At 40.6% G+C, this 20,369-nt stretch overlaps 2 protein-coding genes across 9 annotated transcripts; both read left to right on the top strand.

Moving 5' to 3' along the window:
• The first annotated feature begins 1,256 nt into the window (after positions 1-1,256).
• On the top strand, positions 1,257-8,225 carry LOC6728235 (pyrokinin-1 receptor). Of its 5 annotated transcripts, none has more exons than XM_039295009.2 (7): positions 1,257-1,779; positions 3,129-3,818; positions 3,879-4,044; positions 5,266-5,398; positions 5,470-5,668; positions 6,719-6,939; positions 7,125-8,225. In XM_039295009.2, the coding sequence occupies exons 2-7, from the start codon at positions 3,341-3,343 to the stop codon at positions 7,899-7,901; spliced, it is 1,974 nt and encodes a 657-aa protein (XP_039150943.1). In that variant the 5' UTR covers positions 1,257-1,779; positions 3,129-3,340; the 3' UTR covers positions 7,902-8,225. The 5 variants fall into 5 exon arrangements, with proteins under 5 accessions (XP_039150943.1, XP_016034879.1, XP_039150942.1 ...); XM_039295008.2 differs by having other exon boundaries at positions 1,258-1,746; positions 6,716-6,939; positions 7,125-8,224; XM_016175235.3 differs by having other exon boundaries at positions 1,258-1,779; positions 6,716-6,939; positions 7,125-8,224.
• A 7,124-nt stretch (positions 8,226-15,349) lies between these two features.
• Positions 15,350-19,018, top strand: LOC6728233 (probable G-protein coupled receptor Mth-like 12). Of its 4 annotated transcripts, none has more exons than XM_016175239.3 (9): positions 15,355-15,682; positions 15,745-16,188; positions 16,740-17,338; positions 17,396-17,543; positions 17,601-17,777; positions 17,834-18,085; positions 18,143-18,317; positions 18,369-18,569; positions 18,625-19,018. In XM_016175239.3, the coding sequence occupies exons 3-9, from the start codon at positions 16,832-16,834 to the stop codon at positions 18,668-18,670; spliced, it is 1,506 nt and encodes a 501-aa protein (XP_016034874.1). In that variant the 5' UTR covers positions 15,355-15,682; positions 15,745-16,188; positions 16,740-16,831; the 3' UTR covers positions 18,671-19,018. The 4 variants fall into 4 exon arrangements, with proteins under 4 accessions (XP_016034873.1, XP_016034874.1, XP_016034875.1 ...); XM_044923246.1 differs by having other exon boundaries at positions 15,624-15,682; positions 15,826-16,188; XM_016175238.3 differs by lacking the exon at positions 18,625-19,018 and having other exon boundaries at positions 15,350-15,682; positions 18,369-18,573.
• Positions 19,019-20,369: the final 1,351 nt, after the last annotated feature.

Raw genomic sequence — 20,369 nt, 5'->3', positions numbered from 1 at the left:
TGCTAATCAGCATCACCCGTAGGCCAATTGAATCATTCAGATTCAGGGAAACACACTAACCACTGGGATAACATGGCGTATACGCAACTTGTAAAGGTCAGTAGGTAAAGCACTAATATTGATTGTCCCTACGCTTTCATTATTCACTGTGGAGCTCATGAATAAACCAGGAAATCGACTTTCAGATTGCGGACAGTGATTATTTGGGGCAACATTAATTTAACGCTCGTTTAATCGCATTTACGGCGGATCAAAGTGCGTGGAAACGTGAACTCTGTTTGGGATCTTATTGCTGCACAGGACAAAAACAGAACTATGTTAACTTTCGTCAAATAAACACATTTGTTTTCTATTAAAAATATATTGCTAACAGCAAATTAAAGTAAATCTTGAATTTTTTATTATCTCTTATTTTGTACTCTTTAAATATAATACATATATACGTATTTGGGTACTCGTGTAAGAATTACAACATAAAATCTTCAAATCGCTGGAATTTCCTTTATATACACAGGCCTTTTAGCCAGCCTCGAAAAACCGGATTGTGGTCACGCTCCAGCAATTGTGCATATTTACCGCGACCAGACAACCATGCCAAATTGGACTGAAAACTCTACGGCCAGGCGTCTTCTCCTCCCACAAGATAAATATCTTTAAGGCCAGAACAACAGGCGGATTCCACTGAAAGCGAGCCACACGGCGAACTGAGACCAGAACGGCGGAGGATAATGAAAACAAATCCACAAATCTGCGGACAAGGGCCGACATTAATATGCGGTTCGGCATTCTGTTGGTCAGCGGGAAATCAGGCCTCATGTACTGCAAAACAAACACATTTATTTTCCTACTTTATGATGTACAAACGGCTTTGATTTCTCATTTGATTCGCTGGCTCTGAGGTCGGAGAGAAAACAATTGAGGCGGTCGCCTTTGGCAATAAGTATTAAAACTAAGTGCCAGTGCTTTTGGGCCATTTGCAATTTCAATTAGCCCCGCGCAACTAGCGATTCAATTGGTTCGACTGCCCCTTATGGCTGCGCTCTATTAAACCGGATGCCTGCGACATTACTCATCCGACAAGTAAGCCATAACTTACGGCGACTGAGGAGCAGACGGAGTCAAGGTGAAGTGCATGAATTTATGAATGAAATTAGGACCGAATGTTTGCGTACCTCACACAGTCGCAGAAAAAGCAGACAAACACGGAGAGCCAGATGGCCAAGAAGCGCTGTTAGTTAACATTTGGCTAACAGAGACCGTCGACAAGTGCCACGATTGCCGCAAGGCAACTCAGTCTTTCACGGACTTTCCTTCGATTCGGACGTGTGCGATTACGAAAAATTATATTCCAACCAAACAGATCCGTGAAAGTGAAAAATAAATATAAAATTTATTTAAATAGTGCGCAAAAAATGTAAAAGTTATTTTTTGCAGAAAATAATATTATAATGTATTTAAATAAATCGTTCAGTGGTTCAATAAAAGTCACCCAAAACTCCCAAGCCATTCTTCACTGATTAAATATGTCTCAATGATTGGCTAGCAAAGTGCAAAACTAATTTTCCGTTCGGTGAATTCGTTTTATTGAAAGCAAAAGGGTTAACAAATCCCCAGGCGGAAGTTCTTAAACGTTTCACAACGAAAAAAAAAGAAGAAAAAGGGTAAAGAAACACACACCTTGTGCGACTCAAAAACGAATAAGGATACGAGTTGACAACAAAAGAGGAGACAATTCGCGTAGCAAAAGTAAATACACTTTTGTTATTTAATCTAGCCTTGGTAAGAATCAAGAATCATGTCGATGGCAATTTATTCAGGACCCAATCTTTTTGGTCCTCGCAATTTAAAAAACTCCCTTTCCCATTTTACTAAATTGCTTACCTTTGGCAACCGCAAAGCTTAATTAAAAAATGTTAAGGCATCGTCCGCATGGACGACTGGACAGCTGGGCAATGCAGCTAGATTGTGGTTTAAACTCATTCTCCAACTGAAATTGAATTGCAAACCCTTATATGGTCCGCGTGGCATTGCGTTGGCTGATTGGATTGGGTAGAAGCGATCGAAGGCGCACATTTGTACACAGACTCTGAATTAGCCGCCGACTCCCAGTCCACCGACTCTGAGCCCAATCATATCTAAATCAACTTTTACACCTGAACTGGCAATTCAATTATTTTTCCAATTAGTTGGCGTCAACAAGATGTCGCTGTGATGCTGACCACTCGAACTTCGTAGGCTCACTAAGTGCGTAGCATACTTTTTGGGGCTTTTTTAAACGACTATTCGCAAGGAACAACGCTAAACGAACCGGAAACATTATTAATTAGACGTATCAACCAGATTTCTGGCTATAAGCCAGTAATCCAACTTGGCACTAACAGTGACTTGGTGTTCCGTTACTTGCTCTTTGACTTCTAACCCCAGAATATGAGTCTTGGCAGCAGGGGAAACCAGTTCGACTTGTTTTTGGTCGATTTATGAGTGAAATATTACCACTCATGCCATTTCAAACATCTTTAAAGCTTACAGCCTTATGGAACCAATATGAGAATATTCGAAGCTGGAAAAACTTTTCCACACACGCAATCATGTTTCGTTTCACTTATCATGGCTAAAACCTAGCAAATAGAAAAAGTTTTTATCCACAAACATATCTGTATTGAGTGCCAGCAATCTGTATTGCTTAAGCTTAAGATGTTTACTATTAATAGAGCCAAGTGGCAAATGACATACGGCTTACAGAGAAAATAATTTCTAAATCAATTACATTTATGTATATTCCTTTCTACAAGCAGACACGATTCTTGGACTAAATATTGATGTATAATAAATACATAATAATTCATGCAATATATTAATATTAAAATTTAGATTAATGAACTTTTTTTTGTATGAACTTTTTCTCTCTGCATAAGTGAAGATGTTTACTATTAATAGAGCCAAGAGGCAAGTGACAAGTGGGAGCAATCAAGTGCTTTTATTTCGGGACTGCATGTAAAAGGCAATTTCCTGATCGATCGACTTTGGATACCTGATGCCGTCGGTCTGAATGTGACGTCAGCCTGGCTGGGGATTCAATTTAAATTCATCCTTGAGTCTAATGACTTTTAATGTTGTTTGCTTCACAGGCGAGTGCGCAATTTTTGGGCCTGTCGTCGACTGCTTATCGGCTATGTGCCACCGCAGCCGCAAAGGATACGACAGACAGTATTAATAACGCATTGATACGAGTGGGCGGCCGATTTGCTTTTGTTTTTCTTTCCCAAACTTGGCGCTGGAAAGGAGTGGTGTGGCGTGGCGTGGAGTGGATAGAGTCCACAATTAATCGACGACAGCTAGCATGTTGCAAGGCGTCGCCATCACCATAGCCAACGACAGCAACGATGATGGCCTCAATCAATCATTCATGGCTCATGTGTCGCCCAGTCCCAATCAGAGTTCCTCCATTGGAGTGGGCATCGGTATCGCCTCATCCACGATGCCGAATCCCAGCGAGAGCCCCGAGCTGTTGCTGCTGAAGAACGACAAATTCCTAACACATGTCGCCCATCTGCTGAACATAACGACCGAGAATCTATCAAATCTCCTGGGTTCCACGAACGGCACAAATGCGAGCACAATGGCAGCGGATTCGCCGGTCGACGAGTCCCTGACCCTGCGAACAGCCTTCACCGTTTGCTATGCCCTCATTTTTGTGGCCGGCGTGCTGGGTAATCTTATCACCTGCATTGTTATATCGCGAAATAACTTCATGCACACGGCCACCAATTTCTATTTGTTCAACCTGGCGGTGTCCGACTTAATACTGTTGGTCTCAGGTGAGCTGGCATTTTTGAGGGACACCATGGCGTATGCGTAATGCGGCAAATATCCTGCAGGCATCCCCCAGGAGCTGTACAACCTTTGGTATCCGGATATGTATCCCTTTACGGACGCCATGTGCATCATGGGCAGTGTGCTCTCGGAAATGGCCGCCAATGCAACAGTTCTCACCATCACAGCATTCACTGTGGAGCGATACATAGCCATCTGTCATCCATTTCGGTGAGTTCTTAACTTTTAAACGTTATATATATTTCAAATATTTGTTTATATTATTAAACAAATTTATAATTTCTTCAGTGTTATTGCCTCGCTTTCATTAACAAAGTGGATCATGCATAATTAGGACAGAGCATATAAATAGATAAATGAAACTTGATAAGCGACAGTCGGAAACATTATGATATGAAACCACAAAAGTACCTAACGAATTATGGGCACAATAATTATTCATAACTAAACAGTCTGGCTGTGGAATGATAAAACAAGTCAGGCTTGACAACCAAATTCCCATCGTTTTTAAATATACCAAATTCATTAGCTTTCATTTATTGACACTAATTAATAGTCAGGTCGATAAATGAACCAAGTTCATTACAGACTATGTAATTAAGTTCCAATAAATGCGTTGTAAAGATAGAAAGTCAGTTAGTCAAATAATTGGTTAGTACCTACATATTTGCTCTTTTCGAATGGTACAGCAAAACTATTCTTTATTCTGACATCAAATGTACTGACCATTTTGCGGTCAAAGAATAAAACAGCTTCCCTAACCGAAGACGTCTGGATTTCCTTTAGTTCAGAAACTCTTGAATAGCTAGAAGAAATTAAACTTAAAAACCTTACCTTGTTTTTTCAAACACAATTTGCGTTTCTTAGCATTTTTCACAAATTAATTGTAGGGAATACAATCACTTGGAGTATGTCCTTACAAATATGCAGACACAAAAGGGTGGTTTTCTAAAAGAAGAGATTCCAAGTCCGAGTTCAAAGTTAAGGCAAAGAGTTTTCATATCTCTGAAGTTGGGATTTAATATTGTTGTCGAAAAGAGTATAAGGTTTCTATGTCTGCCATTTGATAGTATTATAGTTATTTTGAAACGAAAGGATTTTTGGTATGAGCATGGCAAGAAAAAGGTCTGAAACCCATTATAGTCATTTTACCAAGAGAAGTTAAAAGTGATGTCTATTAAATTTGGTAGGAAACAGTTTGAATTCCTTCCCATTTATACCAACATTCAAAGTAAATATTTATGTTGCACTCAATATCCAAAACCTTAAAGAGAAAGTTAAAAAGCGTAAAAAGTGTAGGTGGTCACTGCCTGTACTTTACAACCTTAATATTTTCCATCTCATATCTGCCCACGTTTATCCGAAACATCCACATCATCTTGTCCTTAATACTTAACATATAATGTAGCCTAATCTTTCCATCTTTTGTAGGCAGCACACCATGTCAAAATTGTCGCGGGCCATTAAATTTATATTTGCCATTTGGCTGGCGGCCTTCCTTTTGGCCCTTCCGCAGGCCATGCAATTTTCGGTGGTCTACCAGAACGAAGGATACTCGTGCACGGTGGGTGGGACTGAAATGTGAAAACCAACTGACGCATCACCGAGTGTCCTTTTCGCTGTTTATTCCCTTAGATGGAGAACGACTTTTACGCCCATGTGTTCGCCGTTTCGGGATTTATTTTCTTCGGCGGACCCATGACGGCGATTTGTGTACTCTACGTGCTGATCGGAGTGAAGCTGAAGAGGAGTCGTCTGCTGCAATCGCTGCCGCGAAGGACCTTCGATGCGAATCGCGGCCTAAATGCCCAGGGACGAGTCATCAGAATGTTGGGTAGGTGAGTTAAGTTGGCGGCTTGATTGATTAAAGACAGCAATAGGCCCCACCGCCAACCAGAAACGAAAAGAACATCCACGGCTGTCAAAACTTTTTCCGCCGAAAGTCTTAAATTGAAAATTACTGTCAACATATTTGCGCTGGCGAACATCAAACAGGGAATTCGTCATAGCCCCGCCCTCATTGCCTTCCGCCCCCTTCATTTGCACTTGCGGCATGTGGGCTGAACGTGCTTCTGTTTTTTTTTGTTTTGCCTCTTTTCCCTCAACGGTGTCGTTAATTTTTCGCAAACATCGGTGCGTATGTGAAAAGCTCTTAAATGGCCATCTAGCGCATGAAGCAAAGGTGAAGTCAGGTGTCACCTCAAAAGTAATCAAGCCGGGGCACTTAAATGAACTCAAGACTGCGGGGTGCGCACAGCAAGCTTAAATATTTGTAAAAAGTGTTCCTTGAATCTATATATGTCCGCTTACGTGCCACATTATTAGCTGTTAAATTTGTAAGGTATTCTTTATTCAGCACACATCTTCCGTATTATTCACATATTTTATTTAAATAATTAGAAATTTATATCAAAAGATACAGCAAATAAATTGAAGTGTAAATCCGGGCCAAATTTTAGATCCCAAAGAGCCGTTTTCCCTTACAGCCTACGAAACAACGTTCAATTTACTGATGCTTTTAACTGAAACACAGACCATTGATTTCGAAATTTACCATTGGCCCTGGTCTGCCAAATGGAAATTGATGGACCAATTCAGATTAAGCCCACAGCCTTAACAATAAATTAATTTGGCCAGCAAGAGTGGAAAAAAGCACACCCGTTCGCAGGGCTTAGTTATACATAGATAGTGGGATATTATTTATCGTTTGCTAACAGGTAAAACCTTGGCCTTTATCAAAATGTTATATTGCGCCAACTATTCGATTTCGGGGGATATAAAAGATTAAGACCACTTTCAGTGTGAGAGAGCCCCTTTTCCGGTGACCTAGTTTTTCTGGGGTCTTAATACGTTGCTTATCCTTACTTGACCGTATTTGCAGTAGCTGTAGCCGTCGCCTTCTTCCTCTGCTGGGCTCCATTCCACGCCCAGCGACTGATGGCAGTTTACGGCCTGAATCTGATTAATATAGGCATCAGCCGGGACGCCTTCAACGATTACTTCCGGATACTTGATTACACGTCCGGGGTGCTCTACTTCCTCTCCACCTGCATCAATCCACTTCTGTACAACATCATGAGCCACAAGTTCCGCGAGGCCTTCAAGGTAAGCCCATGGGATTAATCCTTCTCAGCTAACCACTTCATAATAGTAATCTATTATTAATTGGGTCCATCGAATGTTATTACATGCTTTTAAAGTTCATAAATTCAAATTTAAATTTTAATTATTCAAAATGGTTTTTGTTAAATTAATGAATTGGTAATCTTTGTATTTTTTGCACTTTTAAGATCACTCTGACGCGACAGTTTGGCCTGGCTAGGAACCACCACCATCAGCAGAGTCAGCACCACCAGCACAACTACAGTGCCCTTCTCCGCCAGAATGGATCGATGCGTCTGCAGCCGGCCAGTTGCAGTGTAAACAACAACGCGCTGGAACCATATGGATCCTACCGAGTGGTGCAGTTTCGTTGCCGGGATGCGAGCCACCAGTTGTCCCTGCAGGACAGCATTCGCACCACCACCACAACCACGACGATAAACAGCAACAGCATGGCAGCTGGAAATGGAGTTGGTGGTGGTGCTGGTGGCGGTGGGCGGCGTCTGCGGAAACAGGAGTTCTATGGACCCGTTCCGGGTACAGCAGTTCCCCATCGAATGCTGCAGGCCCAGGTGTCTCAGCTCTCGTCGCTGGGCGATGCCAACTCACTGCTGGAGGCGGAGGTGGTGGACAGGCACTACGCATCCGGGCGAGCCAAAAGAGCTCTCCTGGCCACCAAAAGTGGTGCCCTGCTGGTGACACCACCGCAAAGTGGCGACCCCTCGGAAGTCAGTCAGCCCGCCACTCGTCTCAAGCTGACTAGGGTGATAAGTCGGCGGGATGAGGTGGCCAACACCAGCACTCCGCCCTTTTGTGGGAGCCACAGTTTGCCGGATCCCGAGACTTGTCAATCGGCATCGGTGGCTGGTCGAAGTTCCCGCAAGTTTCCGTGGCGAAAGCGCAGGCAAAAAACGGAGGATCCCAGCAGCGAGGGCTTGACCTATGGCTCACCCAAATCCCAGTGATTCCAGCTGGCTGATAACTAGAGTTATGCTTAGTTAGGCATTGTTTAGTTAGCGCAATAAACTTTTCTATCTGTAAATAAGCGAGAAAAAGTCCAGCGATTTGCATGCAAATTTCGGTTGACCATAAAAAAATTTAACGAATGGGCATGGTCCAGACGATTTATGGGAGTCATAAAGCCGGGATAATGAGGCTACGGCGTATCGTGACGAATACACGCCCCGCATCATTTTGCAATGGCAACCGCATCGCACTCATAAATTAAGTGTTAAGTGTTGAGCTACCAGCTAAATAATGTGAATAAATAAAAAATTGTTCTCAATATTACAGCAAAATCCTTTTAAATGCGTTTTCCTTTCACAATGCATGCCAGTTACATTCAAGTTCGTCTGCATTCCAAGTTGTCCCGGATCAAAGGGAAAATCGGAAAACAGGTTACATCTCAGGTTTTGCAGGTGCAGCGTTTCCAAGCAATCTCTGTTCGTACCTTTTGCGACATTTTTCCTGCAGATTGGCTGGCATTCTGTTGATTTCCCACACAAAAACTAAAAGCGCTGAAAAAAAAAATGTAAAGAGCATGACAGCCATTAAAGAAAATAAAGTGCCTATAAATTAGCAGTCTTGATATTTTCAGAGCCCTCAGAAACAAAACTTGGAGAGAAAACATAACATCAATTTTAAATGGATTGCTCATCAGGATATCCTGTTGAAGTAAATATATATATTTCGCAGTGTAAATCATGGCCCCACGACTCCACTTGCACCTGGCAACAAAGTCAGTTTCAGTTTGCACCTGGCCCATTGCCGGAGGTCCATTAGTCAAGAGGGCTTTGTAGGCTAGGAAGTTCGGATTGAAACGAATGTGCAGGGAGTGGCACGAATGGGCTTATCCTGCGGTGTATTGGCACGTGGAGTGCATGGAGAGCGGTGTCGGTGCCACAAAATAAATCAACTTAAAAGTGGCATACAAATTTAAGGACTCGACTGATGTTATGTCCAAAGGGAATTATTAATGGTTCTTTAAAGGCAGGCAAATAAATTCGAAGTGGAAGCCAAAAGTCAAGACTCTCAAGTCTTGAAAAATTCAAAGCCATATTGTCGCCTCTTTACCTCCGACTAATGAGATGTGTGGGCCATTGAAGTTGTCGTGTGGTTTCAGCTCATATATCAAATGGATATTTACCCATTGAATACCGCTTAGCCAAGGCCCATGTAATTCCATACCGCCTGTCGGCAGGAAACCATAACAAAGGGCTTGCGTTTTGGGCCACTATGAACCGCCCACCTCATTCATCATCACCCGAGGTGGAGTCCATTGTGAGGAGCTCTTAGTTGGGGGATGCTGGATGGGCGGAGCCTCCATCAATAAATCGTGCGGCCTGCCGCCTAGTCAATCATAATCTGACACAATAAAGATATTAATCAGAGCCATAAATTTACTTACGGTCTAGACAACCAGTTTAACGGCCAACACATCGCACAATGCTCGCTGACGAAGATGAAGAGTGCTCCCGATTTGTTCCCATCCTGGGCTGCCTGCAACTTTAATAAGTCCGGCGGAGCTGCTAGCATATTGTCCCGGTCATTACGCGCAGACATTTCAGATTACTCTTCCAGTTTATGACCGACAAACTTTCACTTTTCAAAGCGTCGAATTCATTTCATTTTTTGCTCTTTCCCATTAGAGGGTAAACAACAAATAACTCGGTCTTTTGGACTCTTGGACCCCTGAGTGGCCATATCCATATCCACATCCACATCCATAACCATGCCCATGCCCATGTCCATGTCCATGTCCTTGTCCAGATTTTAAAGCCGAAGCGCTTACACATGCATGCTATCCGGTCATTCTCTGCTGGTCCTTGTCTGCACCTAACGAGCCAGCAAAGAGCCGGACAAAAGCTGAGTCGAGTCACTTTGAACCCATCACCGGGTTCACTCCAGGATCACAAGCAGGCAGGCACTGTACAAAATAGTGGTCGAGTCCGGGATACGCTCATAAATGATGTGTGAAAAAAGGGAAAATGGAAAAGTTAAATTTTCTTTTCCAGTGCTCAACGAATAATGCCCATTTTCTAAAGTTACATATGCGAACAAGTTAGAATGTGCACAACACTTCAGTTCCCGTTCAATTAAAAATTTACACAAAAATGCGGTCGGACGGCTGACAAAAACGATTGTGGAAAACAGCTCGAGTGTCCTTGTTATGGGCAACAATTAAAGTTGCGTAAACACGCTCCAAAGGACACACTTCATAGGCGACTTATGTGTTTATTTATTGTGCTCTGTTTCGATGAACCCAATTGATTCCTTTGCTGGCACTGCCATGGGGTCAATTCAACTCAACTCGTGCCCCCCATCGATGGATGGCAAATAAATATTATTTTCTGTGTGCTACACGCTGTCCGTTGCGGCTCAGTTGGATTGTGATGGTGCATAACCGATTTACACTTTAAATGCCGTGCCATGTCAGGGCAGAAATTTTAATTAAATTTTAGTCCTGCCGGTTGGCCAATTGGCCCGTTATCCTGGCCATATAAAACTGCTGCTGTAATATCAGTGCCATGTCGCCGCAGAACAATGAGGCAAATTAAAATAACAAGGGAGGACAGTTTAAAATCCAAGAGGCAGTCAACAGCTGGCACTGGCAGTTTTTGACAACGAATTAGAAGGCCCGACCTTCGGTCACAGTTCAACAAACTAAAAGTGTTTGCTTTATGGCCTCGATGTACTCGACGTACTTGAAGCCCCAGCTTGCGACCCCTATCTACCCCACTTCTATATATTTTTTTTTCGAGACAAACAAAACAAAACTCGCAATCCCCGAAAGCAGACAACTCAAGATTAGCTGCGCCACAAGTCGAGAGCCAAAAATAACTCGAAATATTTCGCTCAATTGCAGTGGCCAAAACAATAAACCGTGCCGCCCTGACCATGGACTTGGACATGGACATGGAGCGTTGGGCATGAGCATGAACCCATCCAAGTCCCTGTCTCCGGATTTGAACTGGATGCGGCGACCTTTCTCAGAGAATTGCACTGGCAAAGAATTTTAGTTCCTATCACTTCTTAAATTGTTGGTTTACTTAAAGTAAAAAGGATATATTATAAATCTAGGAACATCCATACTAATAAGAATACTTTTCTCACAAATTGCTATATAATTTAATTTTTTTATGAAAATTTGTCTCCGTGTATTTATACTTTCTTTGCAATTGCCAGTGGGTTTTTCGCCGGATACCCGGGGTAATTGTCCTTAAAGCGGCACTATGAGCCGCAAGGATTTTCTGGGAACTTTACCAGAATCAAAATCAGGCTTTAATCGTCCTGCTGGTGGATGTGTGCCTCCTGGCATCTTGTTTGCATGCTGAAACGTGTCTGAGATAATTTGTTTGGGATTTAACGCCATTTCCCAGTACCAGTTCCAGTGATGCCCTCCCGAAAGCTGCTTTTTGCTGCTATCGACGTCAGTGGAGCTGAAACTACCATGGCATCGAGTTGGTCATTTGAAATTAAGCCAATTTACTTAGTTCCCATTAATTGGTGCCACTCGTGCAGGGAACAACAGTGGCATAGTGTAAAGTTTTCTACAAATTTCAACTGCTTTCTCCGGACCGGGGTAAGTTTATTAATTAGCATTTGCTTGGGAACAGGACAAGAAATCCTTCTTACTTATTCTTATTCAATTTGTAAGCCTACTTGTTTATTCCCATTTCCGCTTCTCCAACTATTTTAGTCATTAAGGATTGCAGTTTCAATGGAGTGTCTGCACACTGTTCACTAGATAATCGAACGTAATTTAATATAAAATACGCAAATTAACAGTTACAATTTTTATCTGTACATTCGCAATTAAATAATTGATTTATTTAGTATTTCAATTATGTTCGTTGACCATTAACCAGCTTGTCAGTTGTGTTTATATAGAGAATGAAGTGAGAAGTGGTTGAATTGAAAAATGTCTAATTAGCATATCAGTTGTGTTTTTTGCGCAATAACAAACGTAAGCTTCACGCTTCACAAATTTCAATTGATTTTAAATAGGAACTACTTATTAAAGGCATGAAATTTATGTATTAAAAAAAATCATGCATATTAGTAAGGTAGTTTCAATATATTCAATTTACAAGCTTGAACTCCTTAAGCGACTTTAAATGTTTTCAATTTTTCTCAAGAATAATCATAAGCTAATTAACAACTACAGCCCCACTACTGACTAAGTTTTCTCATTTAACGTCTGCAAATTGTTTTTAATTGTTGATCGCTGCTGTCGCTTACAGAGCATAAAGTTAACAATATTCCGAGAAAGAAGTAGAGCTCACAATTTAAAGACCGCGTTTCCCTGAATTCCACAGAGACAAAGTCGTTCAAGTAAATAAAAATTTAACGGCATTAAAAGCATGTCAGTTCTGAGAAAATCAAGGTTTTTTGACATATAACTTGTGGGCGTTTTAGCCTGATACTTTAATTGCCAAAAGGAGCAACATTTCGCTAAAAATGCTTTGGCATGCCTTAAATTCTTTTTTTCTGTCATAATTTCAACCGTTTTGCTTTACGTTTCCGTGCAGGATATGAAAAGAAAAAATGGAAAACTTTTTTCCAGATAAGCAACTTTACAAGTAAAATTTTACACAAAAAGTTTACAAATCATTTTTGCTAATGCGGAATCTAAATCTCTTTAAAACCCTCATAAATGTTGCCATTTGTTTCGATGTCCAAAATGTATCTGGTCATACAACACTTTATTTAATGGCGAAGTAAATACGAAATTTTTAAATTTAAGCATTACATAAAATCAAAAATGGTCGATGAAAGTTATCTTCGATTAGAGTGTATATTATTGTAATCAATTCAATAGCTGTATGTTTTTACAAGTGCGACCTTTACTTTTCGATCCCTTTTCGATTCTAATGATTTCCAGTCACGTTCAATCGAAACCGAGAATGAATAAATTTCATTCATTTTCATAGCGAAGCATTATCTTATAATGTATCCATTTCAGCCCCGCCACGGTATGCGAATTCCTAGGATTCCGACATCTGCTGTTGAAATGAATTCAATTAGGTTGATATCAGGCGAAAGCGAATTAAATGGCAAACAATTGTGGACGCGAAGTGAAGTCAACTATTTGGCAAGGGGCAGGAATGGCTGCAAAAAAAAGTATATAGAAATGGGGAAGGGTCAAAGGAGCACTGTGTCCGCCGTTCGTGGGACATGTTGCCAACATCCGTTCCACAACAAATCACACAAAGAAATCGAGACAGCGACTCGCAGCTGTTGGCATGCCGCCCCTGAAAAGGAAAAGGGGGGGATGGTCGACACATGGCAGTGGGCATGGGGTTTTTGGAGGTTTTGGGGGTCCGTGGAGGAACGTCTGGCACGTAGCTTACGGTCTGCTGAAGCAACACGCGCACACATGGCAATCCTACGGCAATCGACACAGGGACTCCGGCTTTTGGGCACCCAACTGCTCCATGTTGATGCGATGTCTGCGGCTTTAACCGACGTTAAATTGCTGATTCCTGGCAAGTCGTCTCCTCCGCATGTGGTCGGTCTGCTCCACATTTGCATTGAGTCTCCGGTTTCGGCCTAATTGAAATGGTTTACTGACACATTCAAGCTAACCCTCTAAAATTTCAGCATAGTTGTCGGTAATTAAATGCTTGATTTTAAATTACGTTCTTCTAATTTAAAGCCATATTTATGTTCTCCACGTTTAAACTTAAAGCATGGTCGGCATACGCGTCGTATGCGTAATTTTTAAAGAGGTCTTTTGTTTTCGCCACACTTCTGCCGGTCATTAAGCAACCACTCGGGCTAAGTTTGGTTTTCATTAGACTGATAAGATTCGATTCAGGTTCAAATTGGAGAATCACCCAAATGACAGCGACAACAGATCTGCAGACGAAGGAGCGACACTCATTTGTTATGTTGATGGGAAAATCAGCACCCAAGTGCAATGCAGCACAAAACCAGCAAACAAAGCAGCCAAACATGCCGTACAAATGAGCTGCTGAGTCTTATCAAATTTGTCACGAAATTTTCGGACACAAATCTGGCTGGCGACTGACTGACTGACTGACTGGCAGGACAAGAAGCCATAATATTTGAAGTAATTTCCACTGCTGACACAGCAGCAGCCAAATATGCAAACTAGCCGAGCGCCAAGAAGCTAAGGTCCCCATACATCAAGTGACCTTTCGCCAGGACACGCCACATCCAGAGTCCTGGCTTGGATGTGCCGTTGGGTGTGGAGTCCTCGTCTGCAGGACAAGCCACAAATCAAGTGCAAGGGGCGCAAAAACGCCAGCAGACGAAAGAACATCGGTCAAGGCCCATAAATAGCACGCCCACATTTAAAACACTCAATGCATAAATCAATGCAGAGTAAACAAAAGGACGAGGCAGCTATCAGTGTTGTCAGGTGTTTTACAAAGAATACAATTTTTACGAGACGGTGGAAGGTGGAAAAAAATAAAGTCTATATAAGAGCTAGAAGGGAAATCTCTAATTAATTTCCATTTAAAGAACTTATATTATTTACTTATTGTAGTTATATTTTATAAATACGTTTACATAAAACAAAAAAATATTCTTTAAAGCTGAAAAGGCTTTAATTCCAAATAAAAAGTTGAATATTCATGTTTATATTCCATTTAGGTGAAATGAATTTGTTATAATAATTTAAGCATAGGAAGTCAGTATTTTATTTACATTTCACACTTCTCAGTTCGCTTATCATTATGTAACATTTACCAAGGGCAGGCCGGAATATAAATGGAAACGCCTTAAAACAGAACAGGGCGCATTAAAAAAATATAAATTTCTGAAACTGAAAATGAAAACAACAATAAGTCAAGAGTAAATAAGTTGAAGCAACGTTCTTACGCAATTCCTGTTTGATTTATGCGAAAACGAAATGATTGCCAGCCACTCAGGAGCAGCCGGGAAAATAAAACTCAAACAGCGTAGAACGTCCATAGGACATAATTGCCAATTGATAGCGTTTTTCGACCCAGCAAATATCCTTTTGGCCAACGTCACCAGACAAATCGATTCCACCATCGAGTTGTCTGTCTATTTCCGCTCAGACGGGTCAGTCGCTATCAATTCCTATTTGCCAACCTGTTGACCATCGCTGGCATTAATACATCTCACTCAGAGCGGTGGGTTAACTCCTTTGCAGCCAACATTGGGGTAGGCAGGAGGTTTTTAAACATTAAATTAAAGAGAATTGTAGACTAAAGGGAAATTTTCAGTAGAAATTCTAATTTCAAATGTATGGTCATTCAAATAGCTACGATTATAACTTCAATAAGCTCATCCAACTGGCTCTAAGGGGCAACTATAGAGCCAGGTTTAACAAACAATTAAAATCCGAATCCGCTTTAAGGCAAGATTGTTTTAAGTGCCGTGATGCGCATTTAGTGAGCAGTTGCTGCAGGTGGCAAGAAAGAAAGCCACTAACTTAATTGCAAGTTTCGCAGCTCCCCTGGAGGAAAAGGTGAGCACGACCACAGCTTTAGTTGCTGCATCTTTAGGGTACAACTTTGCGCAATTTAGTGGCAGTGGTTGTGGCATGTGGCAGCTCAGCTGAAATTATATTTAATCGGCGAACAGACCCGCAAGAAAGTGTGCGGAAATAACAGTGAGATCAAATTTGAGTCAAATTGGAGCGATTGCAACATCAAGAGAATTTTATAGATCTAGGTTAGCTTGGCTTATATTGATTTTAAGTCTAACCCACACTTTATAATGTATTAAATACCTAAGCAACCTGTTGGTAAGTACTTTGATGCTTCTAAACATAAATCAAAAATATATAAATTTGTTTCTAATTAATAGATATACTTATACGACTTTAGTAGATGTATCTTTCGTACTTAAGAAGTGCTAATTGATTAGTTGAACTCGATTTCACCACAGGGTCTGAATTGGTGCGCCAAACTTTCCTCCCGGGGGAAACTTTACTACCAGACCAGAAAACACACTGCAATGGCAAACAATGCATCATTTGCGCCTTGCACAATGCATAAATTAAGCAGCTAAGTAAGCGTAACGAGACAGCTCCGCGCCCCCTTCTCAGGATCCTTCGGCGTCCTTGTTCCTGCGGATGACAGGCACAGCCACATCCTCGTTCTCTGGCGAGACAATGTGAACGCGAAACGCGCTCTGATGAATGCCTCATAGCTGCAAATGCATCTGGAATGCTGAGAACCTGTGACTGCACAGAGAAAATGTTACATCTTCGTATTGGGAAATACTTAAAATAAAAGCAAGGAAAAACTGGTAGGAAGAATATATATGTACCAAATGTAATCTTAATGTTACCTTATCTTTGTTACCTCTATTAAACCATATTATTCAGCACTTGTGCTACATAAACATTTCTCTAAGTGTATTTTTCTTACCCCCTATGAACATGAATAGAGTTTCTGGCTTCGTCGCGTATATTCGTGAATTTATGGCTCCCTCGTCTTAATGAGAGGCCAACTACAAGCACAACAGCATTAGCAGTCATTAGAGACATTGCCCCAGGGATATCTATAACTATAGAGGCATACTTTAAATTCTTTTTAAAATAACCATTTTAAATGATTTAATTCGCTGTTGTTCAATCATCCCATGCTTAGAAAAAAGAAAAACTTACGTTTTTATGCTCGCAAACATTAACGAGTGTATAGGGAGTTGACCCTGATTATGTTCTTTTAAATCGTTATGTTTATATTTATACATTATATATATACATATCTAAAGCCCTATGAGACCATTACTGTTTAAGCATATGTTTTATACAAAAAAAAAAACAATAACTAATCGGTTCTTATTTCTCTCTGCAGATTATAAAAGTCATAAGATTTCGATTCAAAGCTATTTAATGCACGATCAAGTCGTCTGGAACCCCAGTCCAGTTTTTACTTCCAAGTGAATTATGTTTTTGTGGTTAAAATATTTCTGTACACTTATTATAGTAACCATCGCGAAAAACTCGAGTGCGGAAATTCCGAACTGCAAATACGATGAAACCATCAATATATCACATTTTAAACGGTTCAACGATGTCTATATCTATGAACATTTTGAAATTCCTGCCAATCTGACCGGCGAGTTCGACTATAAAGAGCTAATGGATGGTTCCAAAGTTCCGGATGAAAGCAATTTAAGAGCCTGTATCTGCAAAGTTACGCCCTGCATTCGAATCTGCTGCGCACGCAAAAATATTTTAAGCAATGGAGAGTGTGGTGATGGCGTTAAGAAGGAAATTAAACTAACCATGTTGAACCTAACGATGCAGGATATATTGCTGACTGATCCACCTTTGGCCGAACTAAATATGATACCGCATCATAATTCCACAGAACTGCTGGTTGTAAGGGAACAGTTTCAGCCATGCGACGAGATTGTCAGCCTAAAAAGTGATGAGTACACGATGCTAAAGGTTTGATTCAGTATTTCCTTTGGCTTCACTAGCTCACTCTTATCAAACTCTTTTCAGGACGGATCCATACTCCTCCACACCTCCGCTGAGATCTTGTCCAATGATCAATACTGCCTTTATCCCGAAATCTACTCCGACTTTCCGAAAACCATTAGGATTATCAATCGAAGGTGCTACAGAAATGTGATGCCAGGAACACCCCAGCGTAACAGCACTTTTACAAATCTATTATTACATTAAACTTTAATTAATTATCTTTCAGTTTCTGTGATATCAGTAGTAGGCTTCATCCTTACTCTGGCAGTGTATCTTTCTGTTAAGAAGCTTCGTAATTTACCTGGAAAGTGCCTTATGTGCTCAATTTTTAGCATGTTCATGGAGTATTTTATCTGGACAATTGATCACTTCAGTTTATTACAGAACATTTGTTCCGCTGCAGGTTGGTCTATAACTATTTTTTGTCTTAAATTGTAATTAAAAATTGATCGCCAAAAGGATACATGAAGTACTTCTTTTCGATGTCATCCTATCTATGGTTTTCTGTGGTAAGCTTCCATTTGTGGGAACTTTTCACTTCTCTGAACCGCCACGAACCAAAGTATCGATTCCTGATATACAACACCTTCGTCTGGTGCACGGCTGCTATTCCCACAGGAGTGATTTTTTCAATGAACCAAATGTGGGAAAATGATCCAGAGAAATTGGGATGGTTGCCTTTGGTCGGTTACTTTGGGTGCTCGGTTAAAGGTTTGTGTTTTTCATTATAATCGTTTATTGAAATAGCTTACACATATTAATTTACAGACTGGAAATCGTCTTCATGGTTCTACAGTCATATACCGATAGTAATCCTAAACAGCTTTAATGTGATCATGTTCGTCCTAACAGCCATTTACATTTGGAAAGTAAAGAAGGAAGTCAAGAGTTTTGCCCAACATGACGAAAGAACTACGACCTGTCTAGAATTTGATATTCAGACGTAAGAACTAGTCTCATTTGAAATTATAACTATTCTATATATTAATTTTAGTTACATACAGTTTGTGCGACTTTTTCTGATTATGGGCGCAAGTTGGCTACTTGACCAACTTACGCGATTGGCTGAGGATTCTCACCTTTTGCTGGACACTATAGTTCTGAATTTAACAGTCTACTTAAATGCCACCTTTGGAATAATCATATTTGTTTTGCTTATACTGAAGGGCAGCACACTTAAAATGATAATGGAAAGGTAAATACTCTATATTGGAGTCTGATTTATTAGTAACTCTTTTCTTTCTTATTAGCATTCGAGGAACACGATTTATGTCATGTCTGCAAAGTAACCAATAAATAAATCAACCAAGCAATGCATAATTTTTCAATTAGTCCATCATGTGTGTTTGTAAACGTTTATATTTGTCAAAACATTCAAATTTTTAACTATATATATTATATACTATAAAAATCCGCGCATATGAAAATATTGGTCCATTGTAGAATGTAGTGATTCTATAAATCCTTCGTGCCGTCGGGAAAAAAAATGCGACATCCGAAATCTGTGGCAGAGCCATTTGTCTTATCGCTATCTAAGCAACTCCTATGACTGCGACTTTGCCAGCCACTCAATTTGCATAATTTTGTGTTAATTGAAAAAGTTTTGTTGGTGGCCAACGAATTTATTGCCCGGCAGCTGGGGCGGCAAACTGCTTAAAATAAGACCTGCGAGTGATGTGATTAATAATGTAATTGAAACGCCCGAGGGGGCATTTTGGCCAGGATCGAGTCGAGGGGCAACGGGCTATTTAGGCTGAAAACATGGCCAAAATGACAGCCAAAGAGACGTGATAGCATTCGACCAACACGCGCACAGTTATGCTGTTGACTTTGGTTACAAATTCCACTGCGCTGAAAAAAAGTACAAAAATGTTAAGAATAAGAAAAATGTTAAAAATTAATTAAATTATTACAACATATGCGTATCTATTGAACTTCAACACTTTTCACAAAAGGCTCCCATATATTTATCCTGTTTTTCTAAGTGTAATTGTGGTTTCAGTGGGCGGGCACGTGTTAGGCGGAGGAAGGGGCATTAGTGGGGTTTGGGCCATGTCATACTGTGGTTTTATATTTCATGACACAAAAAAGCCAGCAGCAGCAACAACAAAGGCGCCGGCAAATTGCTTACACTTACACTTTTTGGGCCGCACATTTTATTTAATTTGATGATTTCATTAAACAAATTGCCCAGCGACAAGTTCTATTTTCCCCTTCTTAGTTTTAACTCGAATGGCTAAGTGTGTATATGGGCGTGTGGGTGTGCGGGCTATAACCGACTAAAAAGTGTTGCCTACATTTCGGAGCAGGCAGCTTATGAATTGCAATAATACTACATGATAATAATGGTGGATTTTCAATAAGTAGAAAAAAACAATCAACCCCGATTAATTACTTAGCTTTTTAAATTTACAACTTGATTTGTGTTAACAATCATTAATTTATTAATATATATGATTATTTTATCTAGCTTTAATACTGTGAAATTGAAATTTTTTACTTCAAAACTAATCTTTTATTTTATTCAAAAAAATGGCTAAGTTGGCAACACTGCACTGGGTCCACTTGAATCCTTCGAGAAAAAAGCAAATAATTAAAATTGGCCTAGGCAAATGGCGGACCAACAAAGTGGAGACCACTATCCTGGAATGGCAGTAAAGGAGGCACTGATTGCAGCCATCGCCGAATGACCTTCATCTTCATCAATTCGAAGCCTTTTCGCGCATACAAAAAAGGAGTCGCGTCCTTGAATTTCACTAATTCAGACTGCCGCTGTGTCTCTTGGCATTTTGGCTTCGCAAGTAATCTGCTTTAATGCTTTCCATTATCGTTCGCTGTGGTTTTCGTCCTTTTCCGCCCATCTGCGCGTTTGTCTTTGTTGGTCTGTGTTGTGGTACGTTGGCATGGCATGTGTGTGTGTGTATGTGTAGAAAGTTAGCTGTGTGTTTGCTTTGCTGTTCCGTTTCCGTTTTGCCGACACATGAAAATTACAACA

Source organism: Drosophila simulans, chromosome 3R (assembly GCF_016746395.2).
Source record: "Drosophila simulans strain w501 chromosome 3R, Prin_Dsim_3.1, whole genome shotgun sequence".
Classification (NCBI taxonomy): domain Eukaryota; kingdom Metazoa; phylum Arthropoda; class Insecta; order Diptera; family Drosophilidae; genus Drosophila; species Drosophila simulans.
Note: the sequence above shows the minus strand (reverse complement) of the source record. Positions and strands in the feature narration are given on the sequence as shown.